The sequence below is a fragment of the Phytophthora sojae genome (genome assembly GCF_000149755.1).
Source record: "Phytophthora sojae unplaced genomic scaffold PHYSOscaffold_12, whole genome shotgun sequence".
NCBI classification, from domain to species: domain Eukaryota; phylum Oomycota; class Peronosporomycetes; order Peronosporales; family Peronosporaceae; genus Phytophthora; species Phytophthora sojae.
Window position 1 is genome coordinate 1247980 of NW_009258126.1, and position 17453 is coordinate 1265432.

The following is a 17453-nucleotide window of genomic DNA, read 5'->3' on the forward strand; positions in this document are numbered from 1 at the left end:
GTCTAACGACAGCTGCTGCTGGCTAAACGCTGTAAAGCAGAAATTGAATCGCGTCCGTCGTTTTGCGGTCGTCAGCCTCGATGGTAATGCTACTCGTGGGTTCTAACTGAACTCGTGATTAGTGACTGCAACTTGGTTCAGTGAGAACATCAAAGCAACTCAAGGATCATTAATGGTCCCTTGCCGTCCTCAACACTTGGGGTGCACCCACGGGATTACGTGCACTTCAGTGAACTTGAGGTGAGGTGAGTCACGAGGTCGGACTGACAAGATACACAGTATCCGCCGCGCCTCCATTCAACTTAGCGCAGGTCTAGAACAGGCACGAATTCAGCTCGATACGGATCATACCGGTGCCGCTTCCCTCCCTTCCTTCGAACGGTGCTGGCGGCCTTCAAACGTGGCTCTGGTCGACTTTCATTTATCTGTTGGTACCACGACTCCTGAGCTACAAAACTCTGTAGGAAGGAGACCAAGCACCATCGTGATCCATGGGCCAAATCACGCTAGTAATGATGATAATAGGGCGTTGCAACCCACTGAGCGTGTACGTTGCAAGGCAGGACGCTTGCCAACGTCATGATAGCCCACCGATTTCTTGAATGACTCATTGCCCCACGGTGTAAGCACGCATTTCTCTGCTGCTCTGAGGTTTCACGGTGTCCGGTAGACAATTGCTTTTTCCGGCAAATTGAGGCCCACAAGTGTCGAGCCTCCGCAGCTCTGGGTCGACGAAGAGGCCTTGGTATCAGTCAAAAGTGTTCGCCTCTATCAAATCTAAACTACCTCAGTAAAAAGACTTTTGCGGAATACGGTGCAGACAACTTCAACTTGTGCACACTTGAGTTCAGAGCTGCTCGACATTTACCGTCTCTGGTGAGATCGGTCCTTTTGCGCTGGACTGTCGTGGGCCTGGGGCCTCGTGGCGGACCGCAAGTTCGCGCGCTTGCCTTTCTGCTTGCGACTGATTCCCTTCAGTATCTCTCTTGGCACGCAGGGCATGTGAGCAAGCCCAAATATCCTGCTCAACACCCCCACGGCGCAGCTCATACTCGCACTTGTCCGCCGAGCATGAGGTCCGGCCTGCTGAGGGCGCTGCAGAGCGCCAACATCACTATCAACACACAGATCAACAGGCACGCGTGGGTAAGCTGGATCTTCGTCTACCTCGCAGAACTCATCTTCTTCACAGCCTACCGGTTGAGCAACCTCAGCGATCTGGTCAAGTCGTCGGCGTCACCTGATGAAGACGCGACTGCAGTTCGAGTTTATGGAGTTCTACTCGGTATTGTCCAGGACTTTGTCGTTATCAGCGTTTTAGTTGTGGTTCTCTCGGGCTTCGACGCGACTATCAATCGATCGTCGTGTTGCAACGACACAGCGCCGAACGGGTGCCTCGACTGCTTCACGCATGGAATCCCCTTCCTATCGCGGATGAAGCTGGTGTTCAAGCGTTTGCTGCGGTTTTGCGTCGTCTACGTGGCTTGTTTGCTGTCCGTGGCATTATTTTCGCTGGATGTGGTGACTGTGCGGAGTTATCGTCGACGATACGAGTTCGGCTGGGACTCGAGAGATGAAGAGATTGTGGTACCGCGTAGTGAGGAGAGCAGGATCATCACCCACGTGCTGGTGGCTGTTCTAGTCACGCAGGGAGTCATCGCGGCAGTGATTTTGGTGTGGTTTGATCTCACAAGGTGGACGCCTCTTAACTCTGCGGAGAAATGGAGGAGCAGACGCAACCAAGGACTGCCAACAGCGATCAATTCTCGAGAATCCGTCAACTATCTTGTCATGGATCCGGATGAATTCTTCGACTCGGACGACAATGAGAACCTGAGTGCGTTCTTCGACTCCAACAATCGACCGATACACGGGACGCAGCCCCCACAGCCGCGCGCAATTTTGTCGGACGATAGACGCGACTTACCGACCCCGAAGTGGAAGTTTACATTTGTTGGTCTTGGCCTAGCACTCACAATTTTTATCGCAGTGCCGCTGCTAGTGCTGCTTATCACAAGTTACTGCCCCCCGACTGTGGCGAGTATCGCGCTCAATTCAAACTTGAACGAGCCCATTCGTGCCATCACCACACTCTCGTTCGCTCGCAGCTGAATGGTGCATGGTCACGCTCACATGAAATGTGCAATGTAATATTTATTAAAATGCAAGAAGAATACGATAACTTGAATGCAAAATAAAGAAAAGACCTTAAACGCTTCTGAGTTGCTAACGACATGACGCCTGTGCTTTTCGCGCGCGCTACACAGCAGCAGGGGTATAATCCCGATGTCATGGTCCATGGCTCATGGATGCTGCAGCATCTCGAAGTCGTCAGGGGCTTCATGCAAATATCAACATACCGACATCTTGGCTGCGGCTTTTTTTTTTGGCTGGAAGTGTTGGAGATTTTAGAAATTATCTTCTTGGGCGGACATTGAAGGAGGCACTAAAATCTGCTTCACGAGGCAGATATCTCCGCGTTTTGATATGGATGGTAACAAAATGTTAGGATCGCCGGGACCATGGAGGTTTGAGTTTTGTTGCCAGTGGTGGCTATCTGCCTGCTGGGTGCGAGGAGCACGTAGTGACGATCTCCATCCGATAGTTTCTGCTGCAATAACTGAACACTTGGAAGTAGTAAAATGGCTGCACGGGCGTGGAACTCGCGGATAGCGATTTCAAGCTAGTTTGATTAGCTGTGGCAATGCGAGAGCGCACTGAAGCACCCCCGACCCCACGCAGCGTTGAATGCTTTATGCCCAGGAAAGTAATCGATGAATTCGTCGATAAGTTGCTCAGCGTCGGCATACACTCGTTGCAAGGGAAACACTTCCGAAACGCAAGTCGAGCCGTGGCACGCAGGGGTAACTTTGTTTCTATAGCTAATAATTAAACCCTTGCTTGATTGAAATCGATTCAGGAAAAATAAAATGATCAAGCCATGAATTATACTTCATCACTTAAAATCTAAAATCTCACCAAGTGTTTTTCTTCGCAGGGAATCGTCCGCTTTGTTAGCGTTCTCGTAAAAATGTTTTGTAATCTCAAACGATGTCCTTGTGGCTCCAACCCACTTTATCCGTCATGAAAATTTTCGATATCGCGTCGTCCTCTCATCAAGTACCATCCACTTTTGAAACTGAGTTAGCTGCAACTTGGCCGCGACACCATGCTTGTTCCTTTGCCAACGGGATGTCGCCATAATTGTCCACCAATTGTGTGATCATCCGCACATCTCTATCCGCGTGGAACTGGTTCAGGTTGGTGAAGAAGTGGTACCAAACGCCCAACGCCGGGTTCGCCAGAAGCCCCTCAATCGTCCCTTCATCCAGCCTAAACCACTTGAACAGGTAGTCTGGGGAGACGCCGTTCTGCATCCAGCCCACTATCTGCTCATTCTGCAGCTTATTCGCGAGCTGCTTGGTAGTCGGGTTCAGCTTGGCTGTCACGAGCATCTTCGCCACCTCCTCATCACCGTAGGCTTTCGTGAACGTTCCCAACATATTTACCTCGTTTCCCCGGTGCTTCTTGTTGTACTCGCCCAGGAAGGCAGCCTACAACTGCAGGCTCGGGTTCTCCAAAAGCGTCTCCATTTTGTCGTCCAGCTTGAGCAGCCTGAACACGTCGTCTGGTGTCTGCTTCTTCTTCAGCCAGCCTCTTACCTCGAGGGAGACCTCGCTTCTATGAGCGAATGCCGAGAACGCGGTCTTCAGCTTAGCGAGGTGTCGGGTGTTCGCTCTTCTTCGTCGTCCCCACTTTCATATCTCAAGAGCATTCTACCTCGGGCATCGCTCGAGTTATTAGCAAACCAGGTGGACGCGCCCAAAGTTGCCTTTGCACCGGTCGGTACAGTAGCAATACAAACCACCATAACGAGAAGCAGCACCGAGTACAGCTACATGACTGCGCCGTTGGATGGAAACTGTGAAATGGAGGTCCGAATCCCTCTCCGCATCCCAAGGACCGCCCCCAATGGGGGTCCGATCTCTCAATGTTTACTTAGGGACCACCGACCGTGACTCATGTGGTGAGGTTGGTGTGCACTGCCCTTTTATAGTGACTGACTTGATATTTGTATTCAAACGCGTTTTCTATGTATTTCTTTGGCTAGCCAGGACACCGAAAGCACAATCCATCGACTTTATGTATGGAGTTCACTAAAAATGATCATACATACCTAGGTACCATTTCCGGGTCGTTCTGCACAAATGCTCGATTCAAAACGATCACGTAGAAAAAGGGTGCGTATACTTATGGCGTATACTTGGCCGACTTCTGATCAAATTCTCGATTCAAAATGACCACAGCCATTTTCAAAACGATCAGCTGCCCTTTCTGTGATACCACAGAGGGAAGCAGATCAACAATTGTCCTTTTCGAGAAAATTCTGGCTGATCTCAGTATTGATTTGAGAACATAAATACGACGCAGTGTCAATTGTTGATCAGTCTTTCCCACAACGTACCAGAAAAATGGCACATGTTCATTTAGAAAATGAAAGTGATTGTTTTGAATCCGTGTACTGTTCTGGTCGGAGTCGGACGTGTATACTGCCCTTTTTTCTACGTGATCGTATTGAATCGAGCATTTGTGCAGAACGACCCGGAAATGGTGTAGACCCTATTTGATAGGAACACATTGTGGACAGAATCACCGCCATTGAGACTTTCTCCCGCTTAGTGTTTGAGGCACCTCGAATCGCTGTCGATACCAAAGTCCTTGCAAACCTCCCGCCCAAGCGCGTTGATACCGTCGACGACCCAAAGTCTGTAGTCGGCGAATACTAAAATCTTGCCCGGGGCGAATGCAAAGTTGCTCGACGCCTCTCCAATGAAGATCTTGCCAAGCAGAGTTCCCTCGGGGTTCCACACGTGAACACCGTCGCCACAACCAACCCAAACGTTGCCGTCGGTGTCCGTGTGAATTCCGTCGGGAGTTCCGCTGTCGGCAACGCGCTTTCCTCCGAGACGTTTGTTGTCAATGATGTCGAACGCATAAATGGTGGCCGGGCCGGTCCGACTCTCGGGCACCCGTATCGGACACGTACAGCGTCTTGTAGTCCGGTGAGAACTCGAGACCGTTCGGCTCGTGGAAGCCGTCCACGACGACTTGGATAACACCCGTCGACGGTTCAAAGCGGTAGACTTGGCGGGGGAGCTGAGGCTCCGTGCGGAAGTTCTGGATATGGCCGTACTCGGGGTCCGTGAACCACAGGTCACCCGTCACGGGGTACTGCCGCACATCGTTCACGCTGGTAAGGTTGCGCCCGTTGTAGCCAATGATCAGCGGCTCAGACGTGTTCGTGTTAACGTCCACGGCGAGGAGCTGGGCGTAGGACTCGAGGTCGCCCTGATCACACCAAACCTGCTGAGGTGGAGTGGCATGCTCGTCGGCACCTGGCGGGTAGTACGAAGAACCACCGTTGGCCATCGTGAGGCCCGCGAATTGAGTACTGATGACGGAGTAGTCGTTGAGCGAGAAAGCCGTGATGTTGATGTTGTCCGCGAGAGAAGCGTAGTTGGACGAGACGTAAAGGGTGTTGTGCTTCTTGTTGTAGACGCCACCCTCGTGGAAGGCGGCCAGTCTAAATTGGCGATCAACTGGGCGGTAGTGTTGTTGCCAATTACATCCGCGAAGGACGAATCGTAGGACAGAAGTGAGAGCGCGGGGTTGGTCGCGTTTCCGACGAGGACGTGAAGATTGACATCGATGAGCGACATTGTTCATGAGTCTTCGGGAGCGCCGCCAATAGATGCACATGGACGAGGAGAACGTGTGGACACATCCGCCGATGACTCGGAGGATCCGACGGCGACGGGAGAGCTGGCGGCAGCCGGGCTCTGGATACACCAATGGCTGGTCAGGGAGACCCAAGTATACTGAGATCAAGTCAAGCGGAACCCGGGAGTAATCCGTCTGATGAGAGGCACCAACGAGCACAAGGAGAACAAGAAGGAAAGCAGGAGGGGAAGACTAGAGAGTAGTTTGAGAGACGATAACATTTAATCTCACTTCGGAATTTGCCCCCTCATCCACAAGCTACAAACCAACAGGTTTACAGCCGCAACAAGCTCAAGCCCCCCCGACGACTGATATGACGACGTCCAGCAAGAAGGCCAAAGTCATCCTGGGAAGCGACAATTACCTCCACTGGGAGTTCGCGATGCGTATGAAGCTGGCGAAGAAGGGGCTGCTGGCGCACGTCCAAGTGGTGAAGGACCCGACGGAGATGACGGAGGCCTGGATGCTCAACGACATGAAGGCGCTCGGTCTGATCGCTCAAGGCGTGGCTGTGGAACACCACACGAAGATTCGGTCGGCGACGTCGGCTATCCAAGCCTGGAATACTCTACACGAGTTCTACAACCGGACGAAGATGCATAATCGTGTCACGATGACTCGTCGGCTCCACGGGTTCAAGATGGAGGACGGTGCGACGATGGCGAAGCACCTGGACAAGTTCGACGAGCTCATCGTGGGCCTTCAGACGCTTGGAGAGCCCCTCGATGACTCCCGACAACTCGTCATCCTGCTGAGCAGCTTGCCGGCGGAGTACGAGTTGATCGCATCCATCGTCGAGAACTCGAAGGACGTGACCCTCATCGAGGTGAAGGAGAAGCTGCTCAAGGAGTACGAGCGGCAGGAGAAGAAGGAGACCACGGAGCGCGCGTTGAAGGCTACCTCGTTCGGAGGTAGGGGCCAGAACGGGAAGCTCGGCAAGGGCGGCAAGGCATTCGGCCGCAAGCGCAACGGCGGACGAAAAGTCGGTGGCTTCAAGGGCAAGTGCTTCAACTGTGACCAAGTGGGCCACATGAAGCGGACTGCCCGGAAAAGGCAAATGGAGACACCGCCGAAGCGGTCGACGTCGGCGACGACTCGACCGCTGGAACTGGTTCATACGGACGTGATGGATCCTATGAAGACGAAGTCCAAGGGCGGAGCGAGGTATGTGCTCAGCTTTGTCGACGACTACTCGCGACACGTCGTGGTGTACTTCCTGACCAAGAAGAGCGAGGTCGTGACCAAGTTCAAGTCGTTCATGAAGCTGTGCGAGAACCAGTGGGGACAGCGCATTAAGTGCCTGCGCTCGGACAATGGCACTGAGTTCGTGAACATGCCGATGACTGAGATCCGCTGAGTGAACGGGATTATGCATCAGAAGACGGTCCCGTATAGCCCCCAGCAGAATGGCGTGGCGGAGCGGATGAACCGCACGATCATGGAGAAGGCTCGAAGCATGCTGCACTACAAGTGCGTGGCTTCGATATGGTAGGCAGAGGCTGTCAGCACTGCTGTCTACCTGATCAACCGATCGACGAACAGCATGCACCCGGCCAAGACTCCGTACGAGTTGACGTTCAAGTCGAAGCCTCGGCTGGATCATCTTCAAGTCTTCGGGTCGATGGGTTACGCTCATGTCGACAAGTCGCGACGCACCAAGTTGGAGCCGAAAAGCTTCAAATGTATGTTTCTTGGGTATGCCGACGACTCAAAAGGCTACCGAGTGTACGACTTGGTAAAGGTGTCCAAGTCGGTGAAGCTGGACGAGCGCGAGGTGAACGGCATCTACGACATGGCGCCCAGCGAGAACTCGCCGATCATTGAGTTGACGGAAGATGTCGAGGATGCGGCACTGCCCGAGGAGATACAACGAACTGCCGCCGACGAGCCCTTGGAATCGGTGGAAGAGACCGTCGAGGACACGGAGATGCATGAGATAGAGACGTCGGAGCCATCCATGCAGGAGCTGACAACGTACCGACGACTCGCGAGACCGGTATTGAATGATGACATGGTCTTCCACCCCGAGCCGTAACGGACCCGGCGCGCCCGAGAACCGGTATTACTACTTGGAGATGGTTTAGCAAACGGCGAGGAGTCGAAAGAAGATGGCCCCGATGACTCGGAGAACGATGATCACTTCTGGCCGCCGTCTCCGAAGCGACCAAGGGTGGACGAAGACAGCCTATTGGCTGAGGCCGTGTTGGTTTATGCCGCAGACGTTGGCGATGCCGACGACGCACCCACCACGTATCAGCAGGCCATGCCGAGCGACGAGTCGTCGGAGTGGGTGAAGGCAATGAATGCGGCGCTCAAGGCACACGCGGACAACGGGTCATGGACGCTGGTCCGTCGGACACCGAGTGCTCGACCGATCGGTTGTCGCTGGGTGTTCGCAAAGAAACGCGACGAGCACGGCCGAGTCATCAGGTATAAGGTCCGCCTGGTGGCGAAAGGGTTTAAGCCAAAGTACGGCGTGGACTTCTTTGAGACGTACTCGCCCGTGGCCAACGTGAACTCGATCCGAGTGGTGTTGACGAGTTGTGGTGGCCGAGGCATACATCACCGAGCAGCTGGATGCGGACACCGCCTTTCTCAACAGCGGCCTGGTGGAGCGCGTCTACATGGAGGTGCCCTATGGAATCATCAACGCAAAGAACATGATGTGTCGGCTGCAGAAGGTGTTCTATGGTCTGAAGCAGGCGGAAAATGCCTGGCATAAGACCATCCACCGAGTCTTCGAGGGCATCGGATTTCGGAGCTGCGGCGGTGACCAGTGCGTATACGTCAAGGGCGAGAAGGGCAGGTTCGTGTACGTCTGCCTGTACGTGGACGATATGATCATCGCAGCCAAGACGAGCAGCGAAATCCAGGAAGTCAAGGTGGCGCTCAAGAATGCGTTTAAGATGAAGGAGTTGGGCGAGACCAAGTTCATTCTCGGTATGGAGATCGACCATGACTCATCGGCGAAGACTCTCATGATCAAGCAGACTCGATACGTTGATGATGTGGTGAAGCGGTTCAACCAGCAGGACGCTACGGTGGTGGTGAACCCGTGCGAGTCGGGCATGAAGTTGTCGAAGCCTCAGTCGCCGATGACTCAGAAGGAACGTGAGGAAATGCAGACGAAGCCCTACCGAGCACTCATTGGCTGTTTGCTGTACATTACAACGTGCACCAGACCTAATATGGCGTACATCGTGCCCCATTTGTCGTGCTTCCTCGAGAATCCCGGGTAGCAGCACTGGAAGGCTGCCATCCGCGTGCTCAGATACCTGAAGAGCACCCGAGCCATCGGCATCACCTACAATGGGAACGCGAAGAAGGTCAAGGTGACGGCGTACACCGACACCGACTGGGGCAGCAATCTCGACGACTGACGCTCGGTGTCGGGCATCATGGTGATGATTAGCGGGGCGCCGGTGGTCTTCAAGGCGAAGTACCAGCGCACGGTGGCGCTCAGCTCGGCGGAGGCCGAGTACATGTCGCTGAGCCTGTGCGCGCAGGAGGTGCTGTGGACCCGCGCCATGCTGAAGGACATCGGTCACGAGCAAGTGGGAGCTACCCAAGTATGGGAGGACAACCAGGGCACGATCGCTCTCGCAAGCAACGCTGGCTACAACGCGAGAACCAAGCAAGTGGACATCAAGCATCACTTCATCCGCGAGAATGTGTCCCGAGGACAACTACGTGCCGATGGAGGACCAGCTCGCGGACATGCTTACCAAGGCGTTGGGGACGAAGAGGCTCAAGTACCTGATCAGCGCAAGCGGAATCGTCGGGACGGTCGTGCAGCATTAGCGGCGAGTGAAAGTGTTCATGAGTCTTCGGGAGCGCCGCCAATAGATGCACATGGACGAGGAGAACGTGTGGACACATCCGCCGATGACTCGGAGGATCCGACGGCGACGGGAGAGCCGGCGGCAGCTGGGCTCTGGATACACCAATGGCTGGTCAGGGAGACCCAAGTATACTGAGATCAAGTCAAGCGGAACCCGGGAGTAATCCGTCTGATGAGAGGCACCAACGAGCACAAGGAGAACAAGAAGGAAAGCAGGAGGGGAAGACTAGAGAGTAGTTTGAGAGACGATAACATTTAATCTCACTTCGGAATTTGCCCCCTCATCCACAAGCTACAAACCAACAGACATGCTTGAAAGTCTTCGTTAGACTTGGTGTAAAGAAGGAAACTTGCAGACTGAATAGAAGTGAGCTCGAGCTTCAGCTAAGCTTTGTTCAAAAAAAGCTGATTGGAAGTTACCACGTTGGAAGAGCTTCGGGTCTGGGACTCAAGAATTCTATTCTAACAACTGCATACTGAATATTTATCCCGCCAGCACAGCGAAGCCAATGCTATGACTTTGTATCCTGCTCAAGTTTTGAGTAGGAAGAACAGCCAATCCAATGCAATGGATTTGTATCCTGCTCAAGTTTTACGTAGTCAGCAGTAGCCGTGACTAATCAAAAAAATAATATTGTGCTTTGCAGATAAAATGTCGCCCCGTTTTATGGCCTAGATCGAGGAAAAAATCAGGGCACAAATCAGAGGGGGTAGGGTTTGTGCCAGATGATGGCACTATTAGATAAATCTAGACAAATGATGGTGGCATTTGCCAAATGATGGCACTATCTAATAATTGATGGCACTTGATGGCACTCTATCTAATTCAGAGGTCGACGGTGTCCATAGCTTCATACCGGGCTGCTCGTTTAGAGTTCAGCACTGTGGCAAGGACGGCGTAGCAAGCACGCTACCCACATGGCCGCAAAGCACCCTGACCAGTACCGATGGGCAAACGATCCGACTTACGATGAACCTCGAATCTCGACAAGCAGCAACTGAGCACATCAAGAATTTGGCTGAAGACCAACAGTGGCCAAGGTTCGACATCAAAAGAAGTGGTTGCCAATAGTGGTGAAACACCAAGTCCTGTGACAGCAACACAGCAATGTGTGGGGGCTGCGGCCAGCTCGGTCATAACGCAGGGGCATGTTCAGGCGTTGAATCAAGTGCCATTGAAGAGTGATTGGAGGGCAAAACGAAGAGTACCATCAATTATTAGATATGGCCATCATTTGGCAAATGCCAACATCATTTGTCTAGATTTATCAAATAGTGCCATCATCTGGCAAAAACCCGAGGAGGTAGCATGGACGATCTCGATTTATTATAAATCGACTCGAATTGCGCTTTTGAAAACGCAAAAGGGTCGATTTGCCCTCGTTCAGCTCAAATCTGCCAGGAGATCGACCTCGAGCCCTGATTTGGCTTGTCGTAGCTCGAGTTGTTGGCCGGCTTAAATAGATCGATCTGTCCCTTTCTTTGACCTCGTTTTATTAAATCGACCTCGAGTTATTATAAATCGAGGAGAGCTCCAAGTCAAAACGACAAAACGTTTGCAAAGCAAAATACATGTGTCGGATTTTACCGAATATAAGCCTGTCTTCTGATTCTCATTAGCCCCGGCAAACCGAACGATTCTGACGAGGGAATTTGTATTAGGGTGAGGACTTATATTTCATGGAAATATTACATCAAGACTGGTTCTGTACTAAAGAAGATCTACTTTTCTTCGTTAAATTCCCTATGAGCTCGCAAAGGAGCGTCTCGCTCGTAGTAAGAACCCCAAGATCATCGCATTGGTTCGTCTGAAAGAATTGACGCCGTTCCGATTTACGACTGACAAGCTGGCCAAGTCGAGATGCCAAGAAGTTTTGTCTAGGCTTAGGTAGGGCCGCTAAACCAGGGTGCCTGGATGTATGCTCAAGCTCACATCGATAAGCTTTTGGGTAAGAAGCAGCCCCTCGAGTACATTAGCCGTGGGGTTTTTAACCGCTTCCGCTATCCGTTTGCACTGCATTTGCAGCAGCAGCAGCAGCTTAAAATGGTTTTGAACGAAGTGTCTGGGCCGCACAAGTAAGTTCTAGGCCATGCAAGACACTGCAAAAGCGCAAGTAGGCGTTCAATGCTCGTCATGAAAAAAGATAAACAGTCGTTCAGTTCATCTTATTTAGCAGTTTACATGTATATCTTTGTCTAAGACATTAATGCTGATGGAGTACATGTAGCGAGATCGGTTGATCGGTTGACGACCAATTGCTTTTTCCAGGTACATCGTATCGTTGTGAAGCAAAACCAAAAGGGTTGGAATGAGCTCAAGCTCCAAAGCAGAGTTCGGGCGAACATTTTTAACACTGTATGACTGAGAAAACCCTACCGATTTTCGGGATTTGCATTTTTATCGCTTTTAAACGCGGCTCAAGCCGCAATTTCGCTGTTCAGACATCTCAGTGACTATCGGTAGACTGCAATAAGTGCTATTGCCTTCGTATACCAATGTGTGTGCGTATGCTGTTGCCCAATACACGCCAGAGACCCCAAACGCCCAGCCGTAGCCGTACGGATAGTTTTTGGCCGTGGCCGCGGCCAGCCGCGGCCAGCCGAAATCTCTCACGGGTGTGATTACGGATAGCCACGGCTGTCCGGCTAGACACCACTGCGGATAACCGAGATTCATTGCGAGATCAATTTAAGCGGTTCTAGCTTCGATTGCTATAGCCAAAAAGACTGCTCTTGAGGTTGACAGTGAGTATTGTGGCTAAAGGAAGCGGTATTGAGTCCCCCAGCGATGAATAATATTCGTATCACCAGTCAAATGTAGAAATAGCTTGGCACGAAACAATTCAGCTGTTTTACGGCCAACCGAAGCCAAAATGTCGGCCAGCCACGACTGGCCGAATGAAATCCACGGACAGCCGAACCCTGCCTCGAGGTTAGCATGGCCAGATACGGACAACCGGTTTTCAGCGTTTGCGACCTCTGATACCCGCCCAACAGCTCACTAGATTCGCTCAGATTTGGCTGATTTGACCCCTAGCTTTTTATAGAATCTATCCAACATAAATCGAAGCTAGAAGCATGTCCTTACAGAATAGAATGTGATCTTACTTTACACATCAATTTACCGCTGAAATATTATATAGTGACTAGATATGAGCCGATAAAAATGGCTTCTAGGTGAGGAGATCGTTGAAAAGCAACTTGACCCTCTTGCTGTCGTCACATCGCAACTTCATCCGCCAATCACATCGCTCGAATTATGCACAATCAGACGATATCGTCTAACGATCTGATTTGCATGCCTCGCACACGCCGCAGCGCAAGCGTTCAACCTTTGATAGCTTGCGCCGTAGGGCGATCCAAAGCACAGGACCACCTTCATTTCAAATATCACGAAATGTACTGTACGATGCCTTGCGTTCATTAACAAAATATTTGAAATTCTTAAAATCGACAGTGTCCCGAAAACGGGCCATATGCGGTAAGGTTTTCCCAGTCAGCGGCTTAGCATTTTTTGTTTGGCGCGGAGGGCCCCCTGGTGGCCCAGTGGTCTACGGGCCACGAAGCTACGTACGTGGCACACGAGGGACATTCCAATCCAGATGATAAGACATTGGTTTGATTCCACTTCGCTTAAGACGTCGAAGAAAATAAAACGGAAACCCTTCAGTTTCCCGATCACGGAGGAGGAATCTACCAGTAAGAGCGTGCCACCTCTTCATCTCAATTGATCAGTTGCCGCTTTCGTGGCTAAGCCCTCACTCCCTCTTTTTTCGACCCTACCGCGCGGGCCTGCCTCCTTCTAGCTGCCCAGACACAAGAGCCACAGAGCCGTGCACAACCCAGACGCGCCTCCGCCCCCCCCCCCCAACGATGTAGCTCAACTGGAAGAGCGCAGGGCTTTGGCCCTGAGGATGCCTGTTCAACTTGGGCCATCGTTATCGTGTTCTACTGGGTTGGAGGCGTTGAAGGCACGATGGAGCTGCGATCACGCTGGTGTCAGCAGACAACGCGCAAGGTTCAAGCGAGGGCACTTGGTGCTCGAAGCGAGGGGTGCGCCGTACCGGCCAGCGCATCTGGGGTTTGTTAATGAGGTGTATGTATTTGAGCCTAACTACTGTGCCCACTTACCTGCAACATCAAGCACGTCTTGTGTGCAACCAGGGGCCGGGTTTTGGCTTGCCGGTGTCTGGAGCAACCGTTGGTGGCGCTGGATGATAGCATCGAGCGTTCCGGTGCTATGAAGTCGCTGGAGATGCTTGAGGACAGCGCTGGAGCCGCGAGAGTTGATGCCGTGCTTTGTTTTCAGGTACGTGAGGATGGCATCCTCGGCGCGCTTCCTGAGCTCCAGCACGCGATCGCGATAATCTTCCGCCGCGGTGTCCAGGGCGAAGCCGTCCTCGATGAAAAGCTTCATGAAGGCGACAAGCAGCTTGGACCTCGAGCGCAGCTGCTTCGGCGCCGCTGCCTGCCAGCGCGGCTCCTGAGCGTACCACGTGAACCAAGTCGCGTGCAGGTGCGTTGCTGATCCTCTGCGTTGTTTCTTCTTTGGCGCCTCACTTACCTCATCTGTTTCTTCGTCTGCCTTGGTTCTCTTTCGTGCAGGAGGTTCTGGATCCCCGTTCAGCTTAGCCTCGAGCCTATCCATGCGAGCGTCCTGCAGCTTCTGATTGTCGATAAGGTGTTTAATGTCAGCGGCTTGATGGTCGGTCACTTTCTGCTCGTAGCTTGGCTCGCTTGGCTTGGATTTGTGTTGGTCCTGGTGTGTCGGTACGGGTGCTGTCTTGGGACACAGGGAACCGGAGCTTCGGCGAGATGCGTGGACCATGCGAGGAGATCCGCAAGCGAGCAGCTAGCATGAGCGACGCAGACCTCGATGCTCTTGACGGCAGGGCTATCTGGATTCAAGTCCTTCAGCAGCGGGTAGTGTCGGAGGGCGCACGCGGTTAGGCCATCGAGGGCCTTCTTGCTGATGTTGAAGCTCTCCGTTTCGAGCTGGTAGCAGGAGGCGAACAGGATGCGCTGGACACCTACAATCGACTCGAGCGTCTGGCTGCCGAAGCAGGACAGGTCTTGAAGCGGGACAGCAGTCTTGGGTTTGTATCCGCTGAGTACCTTGGCGATCTTGTGGTCCTCCCTGCTGGTGTTTAATATGTGATTAAACCCCTTGTTTGTCGTAGTCAGGTTCCACGCCCCACGGTCGAAGGTCCAGCGCGCAGTTATCTTTTTGCAGCCGTTGGCGTGCTGGGCACCACCGCGTCTGAAGGAGTGCGACGTGAGGGCAGCTCCAACACAAACGGCGGGTGCGACGCGGTCAAGGACACGGTTGACGTGCGCGTAGATTGTCGGCGTCGTGTCAGTCGGGGGTGGAGCGGCTGGAGCGACTAGGCCGGTGGCCTCCGGTCGTGCTTTGAGAAGCTCAACAAGCGGCACGTCCGGAGACAGCGTGACGGCCGTCGGCAGCGCTTGGTCGGGGAGGTTGGCGATGAGAGCTGGACACGGCGCCGCTTGGACAACAAGAGCGAGAGCGACGGCGAGCAAGGGGCACGTGGCGAAGTCGGCGTCTGGGAAGATGACAAAACCACCGCCATCTCGTTTCAGACAAAAATTGTCGAGGATTTTCCCCATTTTGAGCAGACGAGATTCTAGCGACGCTCTGTGCTGAGGAAATTGGTCAGGAAGCCAGATTTTAGCTTAGCGATAGTACTGCATTGCAGTGTTTCGAGCTAGCACTTTACCCTTCTTGCCCTCGCTATATGCAAGATACATCCCAAACTTATCCATGACACACACAAAACTCTTACCGCTCTCGTCTGTCTCAATACATTTTCTTACATACTCCTCATCAACTTCCTCACCCTTAAGAAACTTGGAGAACGCTGCAACTGCAGTCGCCTTGGCACGTAATTATTGCCAGGCTGTAGTTCTTCCAAGCCCATGGCGGCGGTCCGATAAAGAGAAATATGAAAGTGATACTTGGTATTTGAATTGACATACACATATTTTACGAATTTATCGTACTTGATACGTCCGATCGAATGGTTTAGATGACTCACCTACCCCTAGATGATGTTATTGGTCAAAACCTAGATTATGTAACCGTAGTGATTGGGTAAAAAACTCACTCGCGTCTGATTGGCCTGAATCTACCATACAAACTATAAGTATGGTCCGATAAAACATGATATTCATCTATATCTCATTCAAACCAATCAAAATCAAAATCAACAACATTCTTCAACATTCAATGAGTAGCCAGCCAAGTGCAGTAGCAGCCAGAAATAACCAGGTAAACAACTTTAATTCCTTCCTCACACATATAGTTTGCTCACTGGTATCTGACAGGTTTGAACACATAGAAAAACGCAAAGCGCGGGCGGTTTTTGTTTTGTACCCCAGAGGCGAGGAGTTTTTTAGCACACATTAGAGCAGTTGGACGCCGCTAAAATATGTTGGAAATTTTGACAGAGAAACAGTCATTTTCTTAGCTCCATCTACTTGCCACACTACTTAGTCGTTAGCGTACATCGTCAATGGTCGGCAGTGAGCTGCACGTACTCGGAGCAAGAGCTTGTGATCCACGTCTAATTCACGACCCAGATCGCGCCCATTTGGTCAAGCTCCACGTCCGAAGACCCATGGAAGCCACCAAGTTGGAAGCCATCGATAGCTCCTGCCTTGTCTGACGCCATGGTGCCACATTTGATTTCTTTACCCGTCGTGGAGGTAATCTTGATGTACCTGACGCGCGTACGACCATGGTGTTTACCCGTGTGGGCCTCGATGCACTTAACGCGCTCACCGGGTCTCATAATGAGCGTTTGGGTTTCGCGACCCTCACCGCCGCGGAACTGAGACGCCCGCTTTCCTCCCGGGACCTCAACGGCAATTCCAACGCCGTTCACACGCTCGCCGGTGCGGATCGAGACGGATTGCACGATTTCCCCGGCCCTGGCAAAACTTGAATCGTCGAAAGGTTTGCCGTGCGGCTCGCCATACAGTGTGCCAAAATTACCGGAAAAATGGTCGTCCGCCGCAGTACCTCCCTCAATAGTGCCGGTTGCCAGTAGAGCCACCGTTGCCAGGATCTGGGAAAAGAATTTCATCGTTGTTGCTTGAGCTTGTTGCTGGGAGAAGGGAAAATCGAGAATGCGCTGACGCACTCCCCTCCGTCTTGCATTAGAGCCTTGTATCTGGTCTTACTTATGGCCGTCAGGAGATGCCCCTTTGGTTGTTGCTACCCCTTACCAGCATGTTGACGTACATGCCTCTCATTCCTTACGATAAAAACGGGGGAGTCGTCATCAGTAGAGTCTGTTGTTGGACGACTCTCCTTCGTTTTTTGAATTACATATCTGAATGCGAGAAAGTATGTTGAAGAGGCCATTGTTTTCAATCATCGCAGACGGCGTGTGTTAACGTCGACATGAAGGCTAGCTACGCATGAATACGAACGCTGGAAAATGGATGGCAAGCAGGGGTCGGACAATAAAATATAAAATTGTATTGTAGACGTATTTCTTCCGTAACGATACCGTAATAATTCGTTTTGTATTATTTTTTCCGACCCCTGATGGCAAGCTAGTCCACACCAGCAAGACCACGGCCATTAGCCCTTAAACACGTCCAGACCGGCAGCTGAGATTCTGTTCGACTTGTTGTCCTCCACGAGAGCGTGCGTACTGATCAGCGCTCGTCGACTCGTGTTGAGGGTTATCACGTCGTCCTTTGTCAGGTCTCGTCAGGGATGGGAAATTTGAAATTCACAGGTCGAAGACCTGTGCTTGGCAGGCAGAATTTTTTTGTAACTTACCGAAACCGGGTATCTTTC

The 17453-nt window shown here is 52.1% G+C and overlaps 6 protein-coding genes across 6 annotated transcripts; 2 read left to right on the top strand and 4 right to left on the bottom strand.

Annotated features, from left to right (window-relative positions):
- Nucleotides 1-1071: 1071 nt before the first annotated feature.
- On the top strand, nt 1072-2112 carry PHYSODRAFT_529020 (hypothetical protein; the record flags this gene model as incomplete). The annotated part of the gene is made up of 2 exons (XM_009538816.1): nt 1072-1584; nt 1651-2112. The coding sequence occupies 2 exons, from the start codon at nt 1072-1074 to the stop codon at nt 2110-2112; spliced, it is 975 nt and encodes a 324-aa protein (XP_009537111.1).
- A 1004-nt stretch (nt 2113-3116) lies between these two features.
- On the bottom strand, nt 3117-3503 carry PHYSODRAFT_340622 (hypothetical protein; the record flags this gene model as incomplete). The annotated part of the gene is made up of 1 exon (XM_009538817.1): nt 3117-3503. One exon carries the CDS (start codon nt 3501-3503, stop codon nt 3117-3119), a length of 387 nt encoding a protein of 128 aa, XP_009537112.1.
- A 1173-nt stretch (nt 3504-4676) lies between these two features.
- PHYSODRAFT_319344 (hypothetical protein) lies at nt 4677-5720 on the bottom strand (the record flags this gene model as incomplete). The annotated part of the gene is made up of 3 exons (XM_009538818.1): nt 4677-5019; nt 5048-5544; nt 5565-5720. 3 exons carry the CDS (start codon nt 5718-5720, stop codon nt 4677-4679), a joined length of 996 nt encoding a protein of 331 aa, XP_009537113.1.
- Nucleotides 5721-13814: 8094 nt separating this feature from the next.
- Nucleotides 13815-14126, bottom strand: PHYSODRAFT_364444 (hypothetical protein; the record flags this gene model as incomplete). The annotated part of the gene is made up of 1 exon (XM_009538819.1): nt 13815-14126. A coding segment is annotated over one exon (312 nt), but the record flags the coding sequence as incomplete, so codon positions are not given.
- A 672-nt stretch (nt 14127-14798) lies between these two features.
- On the top strand, nt 14799-14963 carry PHYSODRAFT_528091 (hypothetical protein; the record flags this gene model as incomplete). Its single annotated transcript, XM_009538820.1, has 1 exon — nt 14799-14963. A coding segment is annotated over one exon (165 nt), but the record flags the coding sequence as incomplete, so codon positions are not given.
- A 1243-nt stretch (nt 14964-16206) lies between these two features.
- Nucleotides 16207-16728, bottom strand: PHYSODRAFT_529400 (hypothetical protein; the record flags this gene model as incomplete). The annotated part of the gene is made up of 1 exon (XM_009538821.1): nt 16207-16728. The coding sequence occupies one exon, from the start codon at nt 16726-16728 to the stop codon at nt 16207-16209; it is 522 nt and encodes a 173-aa protein (XP_009537116.1).
- Between the last annotated feature and the right edge of the window lie 725 nt (nt 16729-17453).